Raw genomic sequence first — 18,491 nt, 5'->3', positions numbered from 1 at the left:
GTAAAAGCTCTTCAAAGTATGAATGGAAGTTATAATCCTCCAGAGAATTTCCTTGATGATTTTTCCAAACACCCTGGCACTGCAATCCCGGGATCAATTTTATACTAATTTCTCAGCCTGACTTTCCCAGAACACGCTAGCAACATAAATCAAGGTGCTAACAAAATATTATGAGAGGTACACAGTAATTTGGGGTTCCCTGGTGGCTCAGACAGTAAAGAATCTGCTGCCTGCAAAGCAGGAGACAGGTTTGATCCCTGGGTTGGGAAGATCCCCTGGAGAAGGGAATGGCAACCCACTTCAGTATTCTTGCCTGGGGAATTCCATGGACAGAGGAACCTGTTGGGCTACAGTCCATAAGGTTGCAAAGAGTCAAATACAGCTGATCGACTAACACTTTCACTTACACAGCAATTCACAAAAAGGATCTTATATCATGCCCTAGCTTGGCTTATTCCAAAAATGGAAGGTCGGTTTAACATTTAAAAAATCAGTGTATGCTACCACGTTATCAAAATAAAGAAGAAAAATTTTATGGTCATATTAGTAGCCACAGAAAAGACATCTGATAAAAAAAATCAACAGAAACTTATAATAATAATTATGAAGACTTGTTAGCAAACTAATAATTGAAATGAACTTATTTCTTTGGATTAAGAGTGTGTGTTTTTTAAAAAGAAAGTTAGAGCAAACATCATACTAAATAACCAAACCAACGAACAACCCACTCAGCAAACATACACAATGCCCATCACACATAGTCACAGAGATATATGCTGACATGTTACATGCATAGATGGTCATACATACACACATAACACAGAATCACAGAGATATGCCACAGACCTGTCACCCACCACACAACACAGTCACACCCTAGCCCTGTCATCAGTTCAGTTCAGTTTAGTAGCTCAGTCGTGTCCAACTCTTTAAGATCCCATGGACTGCAGCGCACCAGGCCTCCCTGTCCATCACCAACTCCTGGAGTTTACTCAAACTCATGTCCATTGAGTTGGTGATGCCATCCAACCATCTCATCCTCTGTTGTCCCCTTCTTCTCTTGCCCTCAATCTTTCCCAGCATCAGGATCTTTTCCAGTGAGTCAGTTCTTCGAATCAGGTGGCCAAAGTATTGGAGTTCAATGTTCCAATGAACATTCAGGACTGATTTCTTTTAGGATGGACTGGTTGGATCTCCTGGCAGTCCAAGGGACTCTCAAGAGTCTGCTCCAACACCACAGTTCAAAAGCATCAATTCTTCGGCGCTCAGCTTTCTTTACAGTCCAACTCTCACATCCATACATCCTGTCATGATACACATACACACACACACTTTCACCACAGACACAGATTCACAGATTCATCCCATTGCTATCATCCTATCTCTTCTCTCTGGCGCACACACATGGCCTTGTCACATGGTCATAGAAAAACACTCCAGCTCCATCATAAGCAACAGATAAGCTCATACAAAGCTTATGAATGTTGGCTTAAAACTCAACATTCAAAAAACTAAGATTATGGCATCCAGTCCCATCACTTCATGGCAAATAGATGGGATAACATTGGAAACAGTGGCAGACCATTTTCTTGGGCTCCAAAATCACTGCAGATGGCGACTGCAGCCATGAAATCAAAAGATGCTTCCTCCTTGGAAGAAAAGCTGTGACCAACCTAGACCAACCATATTAAAAAGCAGAGACATTACTTTGCCGACAAAGGTCCATCTGGTCAAAGCTATGGTTTTTCCAGTAGTCATGTATGGATGTGAGAGTTGGATCATAAAGAAAGCTGAGCGCCAAAGAATTGACACTTTGGAACTGTGGTGTTGGAGAAGACTCTTGAGAGTCCCTTTGACTGCAAAGAGATCCAACCAATCAATCCTAAAGGAAATCAACCCTGAATAGTCATTGGAAGGACTGAAGCTGAAGATCCGATACTTTGGCCACCTGATGTGAGTAACTGACTCATTAGAAAAGACCCAGATGCTGGGAAAGATTGAAGGCAGGAGGAGAAGGGGACGACAGAAGATGAGAAGGTTGGATGGCATCATCAACTTGACGGACATGAGTTTGAGCAGACTCCGGCGGTTGGTGAAGGACAAGGAAGCCTGGCGTGCCACAGTCTGTGGGGTCGCAAAGAGTCAAACACGACTGAGCGACTGAACTTAATTGAAGCTCATATAATGTATTTTACATGCAGCTAAAAAAACAAACTGGCCACTTTGTAGGCACAGATGCCTGCTTATACACACCTACACACCCAATTCCATCTGTCACAGGACATCTCAGCCCTGTCGTGTGCACAGTCATTCAAATACAATATTACCTTTCATGCAGTGTGACACAATTTTGGCTCTACCACGCGCACAATGTTCACACACAGCTCTTACACCATACCTGTCCCTCACCGTCACGGAAGGACACTCCGACCCTGTCCCATACCTGACTCTGCATCACACGCAACCAGGAAACACCCTCACCTGTTTTGACCACCCTTTCCTTCTTGTCTGTCACACCATCACTTCCCTCGCAGCTCGCGTTCACCTGGACAGCTACCCTCCTCTCACCCCCACCGCCGGCTGGGGTCCGAGTCCGCAAAGTCCTCCCTTTCACGCCCTACATCGATTTCTCTCTCCACTGGACCAGCTCAAAACCGGAGCCCAAGGACCACAAGAACGCTCTAAGGGGACTTTCGAGACCGCCTGTCATTCGCGCCCTGTGACCTGTGGGAAATGTAGTCCAGAGCCGGGAAAGCAGAAGACATCGGAAGCCCAAGGGCCCTGGGGTTTCCTCGCCGCGGAGTTTTCTGGGAGTTGTAGTCGGGGCTCATAGTGCGCAGGCGCCGGACCTGGCCATCCTTGGTCTTGGGTGCAAGAGGGAGTGTTCCAAAGCTAGCAGGTGCTGGACGATATGAGTGCCTGTGCACCTTTGCGCTCCGGAAGGCCCAGTGTAGGCTGAAGGTCCCTTCAGTTGCGCCAGCTCCTGGAGTCCCAGCAGGAGTGTGTGTGTGTTTGACTCTGTGTTGCTGTGACAGGCGAGGGACAGATTGAATGGCTGTGGGTGGGTGTGACGGTGTTCTGGAGCTGGTTCCTACAGTCAGGTCCTCAGAAAAACTGAAACGTGTTAACACAACCATTGATCTGGAGTGCCTCGGCCTGCAGTGGCTTGAAGCAAGGCTTCGGTTCCCGGCCAGAGAGCGAGGTCCAGTCCAGAAGGTGAGAGCACTGAATCCCAACTGCTATAGACCAATGGTCAGTGACAAGGTCCTCGCCCTTGAGCTTTGCAGAAAAAGAATTCTCACAATGATGGAAAGTAGTGTAACAAAGTATTTATTAGGAGAAAAAAAAGTACACTATATATGGATAGATGCATGGGCAGACTCAGTTGCTGCGTCACACCTTCGTGGAAGTTTGAATTACTTATATGGAGCATTTCTTCTGGTTTTCCTTGGCTAACCATTTTGATTTGTCTTGTTCAGAGTCAATATTTGGTGTATCTCAGGATCCTCCCCTCTGTGCATCTCTTAGCTAAGATGGATTCCAGCGAAGAGGCCTATGGGTAGTTAGCATCACTTAGCATCATTCCCCTTTTGACTGCCAAGGAGCCCTTCTGTGCATGTGTAGTTGGGGCGGTCTCCTGACTTGGAGAATGAGAAATATGTGGTCTCTTATCTTCTATCTGGGCAGGACCCAGCCTCCTCTCTCAATTATCCTGCCACTCTTGTCTTGAAGTATCTGCCCTGGGGAGGGCCGTCTACCTCCTGCCTCATCATTACAGTAGACCCTCAATATCTGCTGGGGATCCGCTGGGGATAGTGCTGAGGATGCTGAAGTCCCTTTTATAAAGTCGCATAGTGTTTGCATGTGGCCTAACCATATCCTTCCCTACACATTGTCATCTGTGGATTACTTGTATTAGATATTATTTACCTAATAACTAATGACACAGTTTTGATCCCTGGGTCGGGAAGATCCTCTGGAAAAGGAAGGGGTAGCCCACTTCAGTTTTCTTGCCTGGAAAATCCTGTGGACAGAGGAGCCTGGCTGGCTACAATCCATGAGGTTGAAAAAGTCTGACATGACTTAGTGACCACGTAACAACAACAAAGCAAATCCAAGTTCTGCCTCTTGGAACTTTTGGGAATTAAAAAAAAAAAATTTTTATTAATGCTTGGTTAAATCCACAAATGCTAAACCTATGATATGGAGGGCTGATTACATTTAAAAGTTAAATAGACTTAAAAGAAATATATTTAGAAAACTAAGGTAATAAATACTCAACACATCACTTCCTAACTATTATCTATGCTCTTGAAATTATGTCTGTTTTGTCTGTAGGGTGGAAATAACTGTATCATGGTATTCCACTGGACATCTCTTTCCAACTCCACCTTCAGTGATACCACATTGGTAGCTAGAAATTGACCATCACAGGACACTTAACACCATGGGAATTGGTAATTACTACAAATGAGGACTTGATGTATAGTTTTGTTGGTCTGGGGATGAGGGAGCTTCCCAGAGTCCTACCTCCTCCACCTGCAATGACCTTCTAGTGCCCTCTTTTGGTTAAGCTTACCATTGTGAGCTGAGGCAATTATTTAATAATGGGAACAAATGACTTACCATGTCTTCACTTGTTGGTGTTTACCTGCTAAGTCGTGTCTGACTCTTTGCAACTCTATGGACTGCAGCACTCCAGGCTCCTCTGTCCTCCACTATTTCCCAGAGTTTGCTCAAATTCATGTCCATTGAGTCGGTGATGCTATCTAACCATCTCATCCTCTGCCACCCTCTTCTTTTGCTTTCAATCTTTCCCAGCAACAAGGTCTTTTCCAATGAGTTGGCTGTTTGCATAAGGTGGCCAAAGTATTGGAGCCTCAGCTTCAGCATCAGTCCTTCCAGTGACTATGCAGAGTTGATTTCCTTTAGAATTGACTGGTTTGATCTCCTTGCAGAAAAATGAACTCTCAAGAGTCTTCTCCAGCACCACAATTCAAAAGCATCAATTCTTTGGCACTCAGCCTTCTTTATGGCCCTACTCTCACATCCATACATGACCACTGGAAAAACCATAGCTTTGACTGTACAGACCTTTGTTAGCAAAATGATGTCTCTTAACAAATTTCAAAAACAAATGTAGGTAGTATACAGTATTGTTGAGAATGTGGGGGAATGAGAACTCTCACAGGTAATGACTACAGTCTTTTTGCAATTCATCTGGATATAATTATTACAATTTCTGAAAGCAAAGCCCTAATAAAGCAGCATTTTTACATATAAGAGTCTGTTTACAAAAATTCTGACTTGAAAGAAGATGTGAATACAATAGAGCTTACTGAAGCCTTGCCTGTAATGCCAAAGAACTGAAATTAACCTCTGGTTAATCCTTTGAGGAACTGTTAGTCTATGCTGAACAACATGGTAACTATTTTTGGCTATTTAAAGTCATTAAAATTAAATAAGATTTAATATTCAGTTCTTTAGTCAAACCAGTTACATTTCAAATGCTTGTTAGTCAGTGTGACTACCAGTTACTGTATTAGAAATGTTGAAAGCATTAGTTGCTCAGTCATGTTCGACTCTTTGCGACACCATGGACTCTGTTGTTTGAATATTTAAAAACTAAAATCAACTCAATATTACTAAGTCCAAATACATATTTTTACTTGTTTTAAGAGATTTTATGCTGCTTCCTACTCTCTCAGATGCTTACTCTTTCTTGATATACTCAACCACTTTTAACTGAAAGACTTCACTTCTTACTGTTTTATCTCCTCACTGAAAAGCATTAGTAAAGGGAATTGACTAAAAAGTCAAACAGTGAAGAATTGTGGCATCATAAAATGTGAAATCTGTGAGATCAATTTAAAATTCCAATGGACTTCCCTGGTGGTCCAGTGGTAAAGAATCTATCTGCCAATTCTGGGGACATGGATTCAATCCCTAATCCCTAATCTGGAATGATTCCACATGCTGCAGGGCAACTAAACCCATGTGCCATAACTACTGAGCTTGTGCTCCACAACAGGAGAAGCCACTGCAATCAGAAGCCTGCACACTGCAACTAGGGAAAGCCTGTATGCAGCAATGAAGACCCAGCATGGCCAAAAATAAATAAAACCACAACAATAAATATTTTTGTAAAATGTATTTCTTTTTATTTTGTAGTGACAAAAGCAATGTCTGCGCATTACATAAAATGAGAAGAAAATACAAATAAAAGAACAGGAAAAATACCCTTTGTTCCACTGAGCCAAGTGCCTACACTGTCATCACTCTGCAGTAGAGAGTCCCAGGTCATATTTGATGCACATAATATGCATCAAATGCACAGGCTTTCCCCCATCATTCAAATATTTTGTACTGCAGTACCTTATTAAACAATGTATCATTGTTTGGATGTTAAAACTGTACCAACAAATTCCTTAATGTTGGACGTTTAAGTTGTTCCTGTTTCCCAATAGCCAATCCCAGATGACAGGACAAGGAAGACTACGTCAAAATAAAGAAATAAAAGACCCGAACAATGGGTGCTCTGAATTACCATTTCTTAACAACATGGACCAAATCCATGATTTTGACAAGACTATGTCATGGAATGATTTCCCCAGAGATAGCTGCAGGATTCACCCAGGGATGCTCAGATTTAGAAGCAGGTGCAAGTCTTCAGCCCCGGAGGAATCTGTGCCTAAGGAGTGATGAGTGGGGATAGTTGCTCTAGGGAGCATTGATCCACCCCGTCCTCCTGCAACACAAGGTTCCCAAATTTCTATCCAATATGGCAGCTCCCTCGGTCTTATTTTCTAGGTAGGGAGTGCTAGGATATAGAGGGGATATAAGGACAGAGGGGCCTGGTGGGCTACAGTCCATAGGGTTGCAAAGAGTCGGACATGACTGAGTAACTGAGCACACATTCATGCACACAATTGTACCTGAGAGAAAGTTTCAGGTTTTTTTTTGATACATAGGAAATCTATTAAAAAAAAAAAAAAGCTTTTAAGCCAATGAAAAAGCTGGCTTAAAAACTCATCATTCAAAAAACTAAGGTCACGTCATCTGGTCCTGTCACTTCATGGCAAATAGAAGGGATAACAATGGAAACAGTGAGAGACTTTATTTTCTTGGGCTCCAAAACTACGGGCAGACAGTGACTGCAGCCTTGAAATTAAAAGACGCTTGCTCCTTGGAAGAAAAGCTATGACAAACCTAGACAGCATATTAAAAAGCAGAGACATTACTTTGCCAACCAAGGTCTATATAGTCAAAGTTAATGGTTTTTCCAGTAGTCGTGTATGGATGTGAGAGTTGGACCATAAAGAAGGCTGAGCATCGAAAAATTGATGCGTTTGAACTGTGGTGTTAGAGAAGACTCTTGAGAGTCCCTTGGCCTGCAAGGAGATCCAACCAGTCCATCCTAAAGGAGATCAGTCCTGGGTGTTCATTGGAAGGACTGATGCTGAAGCTAAACTCCAATACTTTGGCCACCTGATGTGAAAAGCTGACTCACTGGAAAAGCCCCTGATGCTGGGAAAGATTGAGGGCAGGAGGAGAAAGGGACGACAGAGGATGAGGTGGTTGGATGGCATCATCGACTCAAAGGACACAGGTTAGGGTGAACTCCGGGAGCTGGTGACGGACAGAGAGGCCTGGAGTGCTGCGGTTCATGGGGTCGCAAAGAGTTGGACACGACTGAGCGACTGAACTGAACTGAACTGAACTCCGAACTACTCTCTCGGGCAAAGACCAGAAATTCTGACTGGCTCTAGAAAAGGCGCTTGTGATAGGCGGAGCCAAGTTGCATGCTGGGATGAAGGTCCACGTTCCCATCTTCCGGGGGATTCCCTGGCCCCGGACTACATTTCCCAGAAGTCTTCCGGCACAAGTCCTCTTCGGGCGGGGCGAGTTTGCTGAGAGCGCTTCGAAGTGCTGGGCTAGAGCCTCTGAGAATTTTCCGGCTCTTGTTTCCCATGAACCTCTGGGCCTAAACTAACCTCCGTCTCTGGGTCCCTTTCCGGTGTCTTCTAGATGTTTGGACTTTGCGCGGTGAGTTGGACGCGTCGGAGGAAGCGGTCAGCCCCGGGTAAGGGTGGGAGGGCTCAGCGGACTTCTCCAGCGCCCTGTCGGAAACGGCTGTGAGCGAGGGAGGCGCTCGAGGTGAGAAGGCCTGGGCGGCTGACAGGTTATGTGGTGTCCGGAGTCTCAAGCCTGTGTGTGAGCGAGTCGGAGAAAAATGCTGTGTGACAGGCGGCGTGACAGGGCCAGAGTGTGTTTCCCTAACGGTGTGCGAGATTGGGAATGTGTGACAAGGTGACGAGGTGCGTGGCCTTATTAGTACGTGTGGTTTGCTTTGGCGGGACGCTCTAGGTTCCCTCTAGACTCTCTTGGTCGCTGCCTGAGTTAAGTGACCACAAGAAAAGAAGTCCTGTATTAAGCCCTAGAATGTGTGTTTCCAGCAAGAAGACACAGACTAGTCTTGAGATGAGGATTTTACAATTTTACATCTGTAAGCGTCCTCATCACAGTCTCCTGGGAGGACGTGTAGGATTCCTCTTTGCGGGGCCAGCTTCATGTGTCAGCACCACTGCAACCACACCTCTGTCCCCAAGGACTGCGCTCAGCTCAGTTGCAGCTTCCCCTTTAATTCCGTTTGTTTGTGTATGGACGACGGCAGATGTGGCCCCGAAAAGTGTTTTGTTTGTTTTTAGTTAGGTCTCTCTGTGTTCCAAGGAATTCTGGTATCCCACGGTTTCTTCTCATCCCTTCCCGCCGCCCTTACCGACCCCCCCCCTCCCCACCCCCCTCCTCCTGCCCCATCCCCGGTGTTGCTGGGTTTCTGAGAAGACCCTGAGGAGCAGGAAAGAATTGTTGCATATTTTTTGTTGTTGCATATTTAGAAATCAAGGTTCAGGTGAATTTGTGTTTCTTTTTTTTATTCATAGTTCACTTTGTTTCTTATCTCTCTCTTGTGTCTCTTTTTTATGTCTTTATTGAATTTGTTACAACGTTGCTCCTGTTATATGTTTTGGTTTCTTGGCCGGAGGGATGGTGCTTGCACTCCTGGATTGGAAGGCAGGTCCTAACCACTGGACTGCCAGGGAAGTCCCAACATTGTTTTTAAATCATGAGAATTTTTGCTTTCCTTGACTTTAAATGTCTCCATTAGTAGTGTCTGTCCTGGGTCTTCTGGTGAATGACCCACCACGCTGATGCAGTCCTCTCCCCAGAGACCCCTTATTTTCCTTCCCCTCAGTTAGTAGCCATCTGTTCATATGGCAAATTGTTCAAATCCTCGGATGCATTGGAAGACATTTTTCGAGGATTATACCCAAATGTTTTAAATTGACCATTCAGTGAAGAATGAGAATGGTGTAGCCACACTTGTTAAGTATCTACTCTGTAGGAAATATTGTTGTGTTTATGTGTGTAGATTTTCTTGCTCTGACTTTGAAGGAGACAATTTGTGTTCATTCACAGGAGAATCTTGACAGTGAAAGTGTCTCACTGTAGTGAGCTACAGCTACAAGATGTTGAGGAGCTGGTAGGTGTCATTTGTTTCAGACTCACTGATTTTCAGTGTTGGGCCTGTTGGTTCAGTTTTCTTCATGACTGAATTCCCTATCACTCAATTTTTTACATTTGGAAATATCTTTATTTTTCTGATTGGGCTTCCCTGGTAGCTCAGCTGGTAAAGAATCCACCTGCAATTAAGGAGACCCCAGTTTGACTCCTGGGTCAGGAAGCTTCCTGGAGAAGGGATAGGCTACTCACTCCAGTATTCTTGGGCTTCCCTGGTGGCTCAGATGGAAAAGAATCTGCCTGAAATGTGGGAGAACTGGGTTCGATCCCTGGGTTGGGAAGATCCCCTGGAGAATGGAATTGCTACCCACTCCAGTATTTGTGCCTGGAGAATTCCATGGACAGAGGAGCCTGGCAGACTACACTCCATGGGGTCACAAAGAATTGGACACGATGTGAACTGTGAACTTCCAGATGTTCAAGCTGGTTTTAGAAAAGGCAGAGGAACCAGAGATAAAATTGCCAACATCTGTTGGATCATTGAAAAAGCAAGAGAGTTTTAGAAAAACATCTATTTCTGCTTCATTGACTATACCAAAGCCTTTGACTGTGTGGATCACAATAAACTGTGGAAAATTCTGAAAGAGATGGGAATACCAGACCACCTGACCTGCCTCTTGAGAAACCTGTATGCAAGTCAGGAAGCAACAGTTAGAACTGGACATGGAACAGCAGACTGGTTCCAAATAGGAAAAGGAGTACATCAAGGCTGTACATTGTCAGCCTGCTTGTTTAACTTATATGTAGAGTACATCATGAGAAATGCTGGGCTGGACAAAGCACAAGCTGGAATCAAGATTGCCAGGAGAAATATCAATAACCTCAGATACGCAGATGACACCACCCTTATGGCAGAAAGTGAAGAAGAACTAAAGAGCCTCTTGATGAAAGTGAAAGAGGAGAGTGAAACAGTTGGCTTAAAGCTCAACATTCAGAAAACTAAGATCATGGAATCTGGTCCCATCACTTCATGGGAAATAGATGGGGAAACAGTGCGAACAGTGTCAGATTTTATTTTTGGGGGCTCCAAAATCACTGCAGATGGTGATTGCAGCCATGAAATTAAAAGACGCTTACTCCTTGGAAGGAAACTTACAACCAACATAGACAGCATATTAAAAAGCAGAGACATTACTTTATCAACAAAGGTCCGTCTAATCAAGGCTATGGTTTTTCCAGTGGTCATGTATGGATGTGAGAGTTGGACTATAAAGAAAGCTGAGCACAGAAGAATTGATGCTTTTGAACTGTGTTGTTGGAGAAGACTCTTGAGAGTCCCTTGGCCTGTAAGGAGATCCAACCAGTCCATCCTAAAGGAAATCAGTCCTGGGTGTTCATTGGAAGGACTGATGTTGAAGCTGAAACTCCAATATTTTGGCCACCTTATGCGAAGAGTTGACTCATTTGAAAAGACCCTGATGCTGGGAAAGATTGAGGGTAGGAGGAGAAGGGGACGACAGAGGATGAGATGGTTGGAGGGCATCACTGACTCAATGGACATGAGTCTGAGTAAAGTCCGGGAGTTAGTGATGGACAGGGAGGCCTGGCGTGCTGTGGTTCATGGGGTCGCAAAGAGTTTGACACGACTGAGTGACTGAACTGAACTGAGCAACTTTCACTTTATTTTTCTGATTACGGAGTTGGGTTTGTTGCAAAACATTCACCAATCCAGGAAATATATAGAGAAGGAAGTTAAAATTATATCCCATAGAGTTAATCACTTTTTATTTTGATATAGTTTTATTCAGTTGTTTAAGTCAGGACAGGCTCACTTCAGCACACCTTGACTAAAGCTCCTTTTTCCTTCTGCAGCTCTGGTTTTTCTGGACTCTGTGCTTCACCAATAGAGGAACCCTATGGAGCACTAATTAGTTCCTGGGATTCTAGAATCATGACTGAAGTAAGTTGGTATTTCTTTATCCTTGACATGTTGTGATTTTTAGGTCATGTGGATCTTTTCCTGAATTACCCTAAAGCTTTCTACTTAACAGAACCCCCTCCCTGAACCTCCTTCTCAGTTCTTCCTGTTCCAGTAAAAGGTGATGCCAAACTGCCCAGTGTTTGCCCTCTGTGCCATTTCCAGTCAGTGCCATCATATTCATCGACCACATGACTCAACATCTCCTGTGGCCCAGTCTTCCATCAAGAGCAGTGAAAGGATGGAGTCCTCTAAGGCAAATATTTGAGCATCTGTCCAAGAATAACACAAAGAAATATACTGAACAATCAGCTTGCTTTTATTTATATACTAGGAAAACCAACAGTAGGTTGAGTTCATCATCTTTCAAATGGACGAAGAGGATTCATATAAGAGAAAGAGGAAAGAGGAGAGAATGAAAGACTTAAGACCTTTGGAAAGCAACAGTTTTCCTTTTGCAAGCCAAGGTGCTGATTAACTCATGTTCTATCTAGAAAAAAGGATAAAGTTCCCCTAAAAGTTTTCCTTTTTCAGGTTAATATGCAGCTATCAAAGAAGCGGGTCAGGGTACTCTGCCCTTAGCCAGCTGAATGGTCACACATGAGAACAGTTTCAATTGTGTATTCTCTGGTAGAGCTTTGGTCTTTAACTGGCACAGATCCATAGCAGGCTGTCTTAGGCCTTGCCTTTTGTTATTCCATCTTTGGTCAGCCAGGGCTGCCCCATTTCCCTTATTAGGATTTCTCATTCCCATGACAAATCTGGTGTGATGAGTTAGTGATGAGGGTTCCTTTGGATCACACAGGAAAACTTGGAACTTCTACATAGACCTGAGTTTTCCAGAAAGATAAGATGGAATTTGGGATTTCTCAGTTTCAGCTTCAGTTTGTGTGAGATCACATGTTTTGCAAACTTTCAGGATTAGGGAGTGAGTGGTTCTTTCCAGGGATTCCCTTATCAATAAACACCAGGGTCAAAGTCCATTTTGTTATTGACCAGGTTGTGACATCTGTGTCATGTCTGATCCTCTATCAGTATCTTCCAACTCGAGAACAAGGAATGTGTTAAACGATGAATGGTTGATGGTATCACATAAGAAGAGGATCCAGATTCTTAAATACTGGATGATAACAGACTCCTGGAATTAAGAAAATCTTTAAAAGTTTTGTTCACTCTAAATGTATAATAGTTATTAATCTTGTATATTCATATGATGAACTGAATTGCATCTAATAAAAATGTTTTATGTATTTAATTCATCACAATAAGAAAAAAATGCTAACCCCAGGGAACTATACTCAATATTTTATAATTACCTATAAGGGAAAAGAATCTGAAATCCCTGTGCTATATACCTGAAACTAGCACAATATTCTAAATCAACTATACTTCAGTAAAAAATTAATGTAAGTTATAAGAAGAAAAAGGAAAATGCCTATGATATAATCTAACAGAATGATTCCCTTGAGGTTTAATGGTAATCCTTAATTTAATGGAAATCATTTTTCTAAAATAAGAGATTTTATAGTACATTTGGGGAAAAAGGTGGGGTTTTTTTTGTTACTTTTTTTAAAGGGACAAGATGGTATAGCAATTCCTATATATAAAGAATTTACGAAGTGGGCACATAGCAGGTTGTACGTTTGTATACACACCCATAAACGCCCCGTCCCTTCCCCCAACACACTTTTCAGTTAATAGAAGAGAAACTGGGATTATTTTATGCATATCAGACAGATCTGGACAGCTGAGTTATCTCACAGTATACAGGAAGTTCTTTCTGCTATAACAGGTTTCTTCTTGAACATGTAGACACTCTGTTTTAATCATACTAATTTCCTTACTTTTTCCTATCCATCTGTTTCACAGAATTCCAGCTGACTTGGTTGCTATATTTTCCTCTTATAGTTTATCCTTTATACTCCTCTCTTTTTTCCTCTTGGAAATATTTTCTCAATTAATTTCACAAGTAACGAGTGGGTTTTTGGTTTTAGGGCTTGGTGACATTCAGGGATGTGGCCATTGACTTCTCTCAGGAGGAGTGGGAATTCCTGGACCCTGCTCAGAGGGACTTGTATGTGGATGTGATGTTGGAGAACTACAGCAACTTGGTCTCACTGGGTAAGGTCATATGCCTGAAATAATATAGATTCTTCTCTCTGCAACATCAGCTTTCTCCACTGGGAATTACGGGGCTGTTTTTTTAAGAAACCAGGTGAATTTCTCCTTCATGTTCTCAAAAGAATGCTTTGGTATTCATTGGCTTAGAAATGGGTTCATTGAGCACCTTGATCATCCCATCCCTCTGTGAGCTTCAACCTTTCTCTGGCCTTTTCTGCAGTAGCCTCTCTTCAATGACCAAGAAGCTGGATTTATATTATGGGGCATATGTTTATTTCATAACTACTGTCAGAGAAACCAGATTTCATACTGTGTTTAACGTCAGCATTTCTACAGGCGATCTCTGTCCTTGCTAGTCATGGTGTGGTTCTTTTGTGTGAGGGACCATAGAAAGGCCAGAGCCGAGTTAGTGAGAGAGAGAGTACCCAGAAGTGAGTGAGGGAGACAGGCAGGGCCCAGGTAACAGGCTGTGGTGTTGGTTTCGTGGAAAAATGTGGATTGTTCTGTCAGTGATTAGAAGCCATGATTTGGTTTATGTGGGGTTTTAACTTTTTCTATTTTTAACTGTTACACAAACACCTATCATCAGCTTCTTCTCGGGTTTGTTAGAAATTGCAACTTGTTAGATCCTACCTCAGCATCTGTATTTACTCATGGTCCACTGGTGATTTTTATTCACCTTAAAGAATTGCTCCCCTTTGTTATATTCTGACCCACAAATGGGAAGTACAGCTAGAAACAAAATCCTGATACACTATGGCTTTCAGAAGAACCTCTCTAATAGAGTGGCAGATTGAATGAACAGAAATTCATTGCATACTAAATGAACATGTTCCTTCACTTCCAACATATTTGAAGTTGAAAATTACAATCTGAACTTTGCACTTTATGAATTTAAATCCTACACTGAGTTAAATTCTAGAAATGTCTCACAAAACTTGTTTTCACCTTAGCAAAATAACAACAGTAACAATAATAACATTAATAGTTAACATTATGCTTACTAAAAACCAGGCCCTGTACTAAGCAGAGCAAATACATCAACGTTTTTAACTTTTACAGCATCCCCATGAGATAGGTACTATTTTTAACCCTTTTTATATATGAGATTACTGAGGCACACACAGTTTAAATGACCTCCCAAGGTCATACAGCTGGTGGGGACAGTGGGCACAGTTGAACCTAGGAAGTCTGGCTCTAGAATCTGTGTTGTAAAACCACCGTTAAGTGTTCTGTTTGCTCAAAAGAGGTAGAACCTGAATGAGCCTAAAACAAGGTCATTTTTCTACTTTTATATGATCTCATGTTCTTCATTCCCACCATTTTTCTCTTCTCTGGAGTCTTTATCAATATTATTTTTACCTCTATTGCAAATTTAACCAAATGCTTTGCACTTATAATTAAAAAACAAATCTCTGCACCATTTGAGACTTCTTTTCCTGCCAGCAGACACTCCATTTCTAAGCCAGATATAGCAGCATTATTGGAGCAAGGAGAAGAGCCCTGGATGATTGTTGGGGATGTCAGTGGGTGCAAGAAGTTAGATCCCAGGAAGGCAAAGGCAGGAGGGAGCCATCAGCGCAGGGAACAACCTCACAGGTCACACAGGAGGAGAAAGGGAACAGCTGGGATGGTGTTTGGAAGTTCCTTATGAAGGACCAAGGCCTGCGGAGTGAAGGCTTGACACCTGGGAGAAGATAGAGATCTCAGTTTGAGCTACCAGAGGAACTTCATATTGATCTCATTTCTGAGGCTTCCTGTTTCTCTTCTTCTATTTCCTTCCTATTTCAGTGAGGAATTCTTTTTTGTTCCCGTTGGAACCATTTTACTTATATGTTGGATGCAGCTATTTTCCAGCTGTTTAGCATTTGTGTATGTGAATGAATATACATCCTCGTTCATCAATTCACCACATATTTAGAGTTCCTACTCCTAGCCAGGCTGCATACTGGGCACTATTAATGCCAACAGGAACAAGATTGATAACTTGCTCATTCTTGCGTGCTTTGTGTCCTTGGGGAGAAACATAAATAAGTAAATAAATAGATAAATAGTATCATGTAATGAAACATGTTGTTCATGAGAGGCAGACAGCATAAGAGAACAGAAAATGATGGGAACTGATAGAGCTAATTCAGATAAGGGAGTCAGGGAAAGCTTTTTTGAATAGAAATGTGAAGTCTAGGATCAGGTTATATGAATACCTGGGGGAGGAACATTTCAGTCACAATGAACTGAAGGGCAAAGGCCCTGAAGATGGTAAGGATATTGGAAGAACTCTAATTAGAGTTAGTAAACTCTAAGAACTCTAAGTAGAGTTAGTAAAGGAGTGTGTACTAAGAAATTGGGTCCCGGAGATAAGCACAGGCTAGATAATATACAGTTGTGTTGTTGTTTTGTTAGAAATTTGGATTGTTTAGTTTCAGTCTGAAACAATTAATTCATCTTTCCTTGATTTACATACCTTATTTCTTAAATAAAAATTTACAATATTATGTTCCAAGTGTATAACAAAGTGATTCAATTATATGTATGTATGTATGTGTGTGTGTATATATATATATATATATATATATATATTTCAGATTGTATTCCATTATAGGTTATTACAAAATATTGACTATAGTTCCCTGTGGTATACAGTAAATGCTTGTTGCTTTTCTATTCTGTGTATAGTAGTTTTGTTAATACCATACTCTTAATTTCTTCCTCCCCTGACTTTCCCCTTTGGTAACCATAAGTTTCTTTTCTATGTCTGTGAGTCTGTTTTCGTTTTGTATCTAGATTCATTTGTATTATTTCTTAGATCCACATATAAGTGTTGTCTTATAATATTTATCTTCTTCTGTTTGACTTACTTCACTTAGTATGATATTCTCTAGAGCCATCCATGTTGCTGCAAATGGCAATATTTCATTCCTTTTTATAGCTGAGTAATATTCCATTGTGTGTATATATGTCGTATCTTCTTAAACCAGTTGTCTGTTGATGGGCATTTGGGTTGTTTCCATGTCTTGGCTATTATAAATAATGCTGCTGTGAATATTGGGGTGCATGTATCTTTTTGAATTAGAGTTTTTGTCTTTTCAAGGTATATGCCCAGAAGTGGGATTACTGGATAATAATAATTGCTCTATTTTTAGTTTTTTAAGGAACCTCTGTTTTTGTTCTCCATAGTGACTGTACCGTTTTACATTCCCACCAACAGTGTATGAGGGTTCCCTTTTCTCCACACTCTCTTCAGCATTTATTACTTAGAGACTTTTATGATGGCCATTCTGACTGGTATGAAGGGGTGCCTCATTGCAGTTTTGTTGTGCATTTCTGTAGTAATTAGTGATGTAGAGCATTTTTTCATGTGCCTGTTGGCTATCTGTATGTGTTCTTTGGAGAAATGTCTATTTAGGTCTTGTGCCCATTTTTTGATTGGGTTGTTTGTCTTTGTTAAGTTGTATGAGCTGTTAGTATATTTTGGAAATTAACCCCTTTAATGAGGCTTTTATGAAGAGGGATTTTGAGGCTATTAAATATTGTATTCCTCCTCAAACTTTCAGTTTATTCATATGTTGGATTTCTAGTCAGCTGGTTGTAATTTGTTCTTCCCATTATTTATTTTGAAGCTCAAAATATATGAGCTGGTCCCAGATGTGATCCATAGGAACCCTCTAAATAGTAGCTTCTGTGTCCTTTGACATGTCTCCATCACATTTAGAGCACCTCCTTATTTTCTGACATAACTCCATGTTCCAGCCCTAAAGTCAGCCTTTTCTTCAAGGTGCCCTGGCTCCTTTTAGTTGAGAATGGTATTTAGAAGCCAGAATGTGAGTGCTAGATTTGCTCATTGCTGCTGGGGAATGGCTGTCCCTAGGCCCTCTCAGTGGACAGAGTAGGGAGAGAATATGTTTATATGCATGCATGCATATATGTACACACATTTACATCTATACCATGAGTTCACACAGATATCTCCAGTTCCTTTTCAACACTACAGGTTTCATTTCAGCTTATTCACCTTCCATATTTCTAACTCCCTTTTCTGAAAATGAAAAACCTGGCTTTCACTATTAATGTATTTATAGTTGACCTTTGAACAACATGGGTTTGAACCATGCAGGTCCACTTATATACAGATTTTTACAGAAATAGACAGTTGACTCTCCATTTCCACAGGTTCTACATCCATGGAAAAGGAGGGCCAACTATGGGACTTTGCATCCTTGGGTACCTGAGGTGGGTTCTGGAACCAGTGCCCCAAGACACCAAGGGATGCCTGTACTTATTTGACCAAACTCTCTGTGAATAACCGCTCTTCTGTTACCACCACCACCACCTTGATCGTGTGATTGCCTTTCTCATCCCACTTGGGCTGGGACAACCCACGCCAAGTCACTCAGCACATGAACACTTGTCCTTACCTTGCTTGCATTCTGACTCCTGACATGAGACGGCCCTTTTACACTGTGACCATCCTCATGCTGGTTGACCTTCAGATCCTGCTCTGGGCCTTATTTTATTAAATCCTCATCCTTGAGGATGCTTTTTGAAAATATTCTGTGTGATGAAATGGGAAGTCTTCATTAAGCTCTTCTGCTGTATACTGAAGTGTAGTGGTTACCTTGCAGGAAACTGCCTGTGTCGTTGTTTGAATTATGAGTTAAACAAGCTCCTTTTTTCCTGGAACACCTTTTTTTTTTTTCCCTTGAAAGAATGACTGACAGGCAGACTAGACTATGGTTGAAGGCTTGAGTAGTTGGAAAACATTTTCTTCTAAATGAGCATGTCACTTTAGGAACAACTAAGAGTATTTGTTGCCAATGATAAAATTTAAACTTTCAAGTAAAAATTAGAATTATGTGAAACTTATATCCATTAT

At 41.8% G+C, this 18,491-nt stretch overlaps 1 protein-coding gene across 5 annotated transcripts in view; it reads left to right on the top strand.

Annotated features, from left to right (window-relative positions):
- The first annotated feature begins 6,781 nt into the window (after window positions 1-6,781).
- ZNF283 (zinc finger protein 283) overlaps window positions 6,782-18,491 on the top strand; it is a 23,563-nt gene continuing 11,853 nt past the window's right edge. For 2 of the 5 annotated variants that reach the window (XM_081515922.1, XM_081515920.1), the window contains exons 1-3: window positions 9,478-9,541; window positions 11,392-11,479; window positions 13,492-13,618. In XM_081515922.1, coding sequence (XP_081372048.1) covers window positions 9,528-9,541; window positions 11,392-11,479; window positions 13,492-13,618 — 229 coding nt within the window. In that variant the 5' untranslated portion in view covers window positions 9,478-9,527. Of the gene's footprint in view, window positions 6,811-7,888; window positions 8,158-9,477; window positions 9,542-11,391; window positions 11,480-13,491; window positions 13,619-18,491 lie in introns of those variants that run through there. The other 3 variants (XM_081515923.1, XM_081515921.1, XM_081515924.1) reach the window with 3 other exon arrangements.

Source organism: Giraffa tippelskirchi, chromosome 7, assembly GCF_054371585.1.
Source record: "Giraffa tippelskirchi isolate mGirTip1 chromosome 7, T2T-mGirTip1v1.2.pri, whole genome shotgun sequence".
Lineage (NCBI taxonomy): Eukaryota > Metazoa > Chordata > Mammalia > Artiodactyla > Giraffidae > Giraffa > Giraffa tippelskirchi.
The sequence above is the reverse complement of the archived record's forward strand: the minus strand, read 5'-3'. Positions and strand labels throughout refer to the sequence as shown.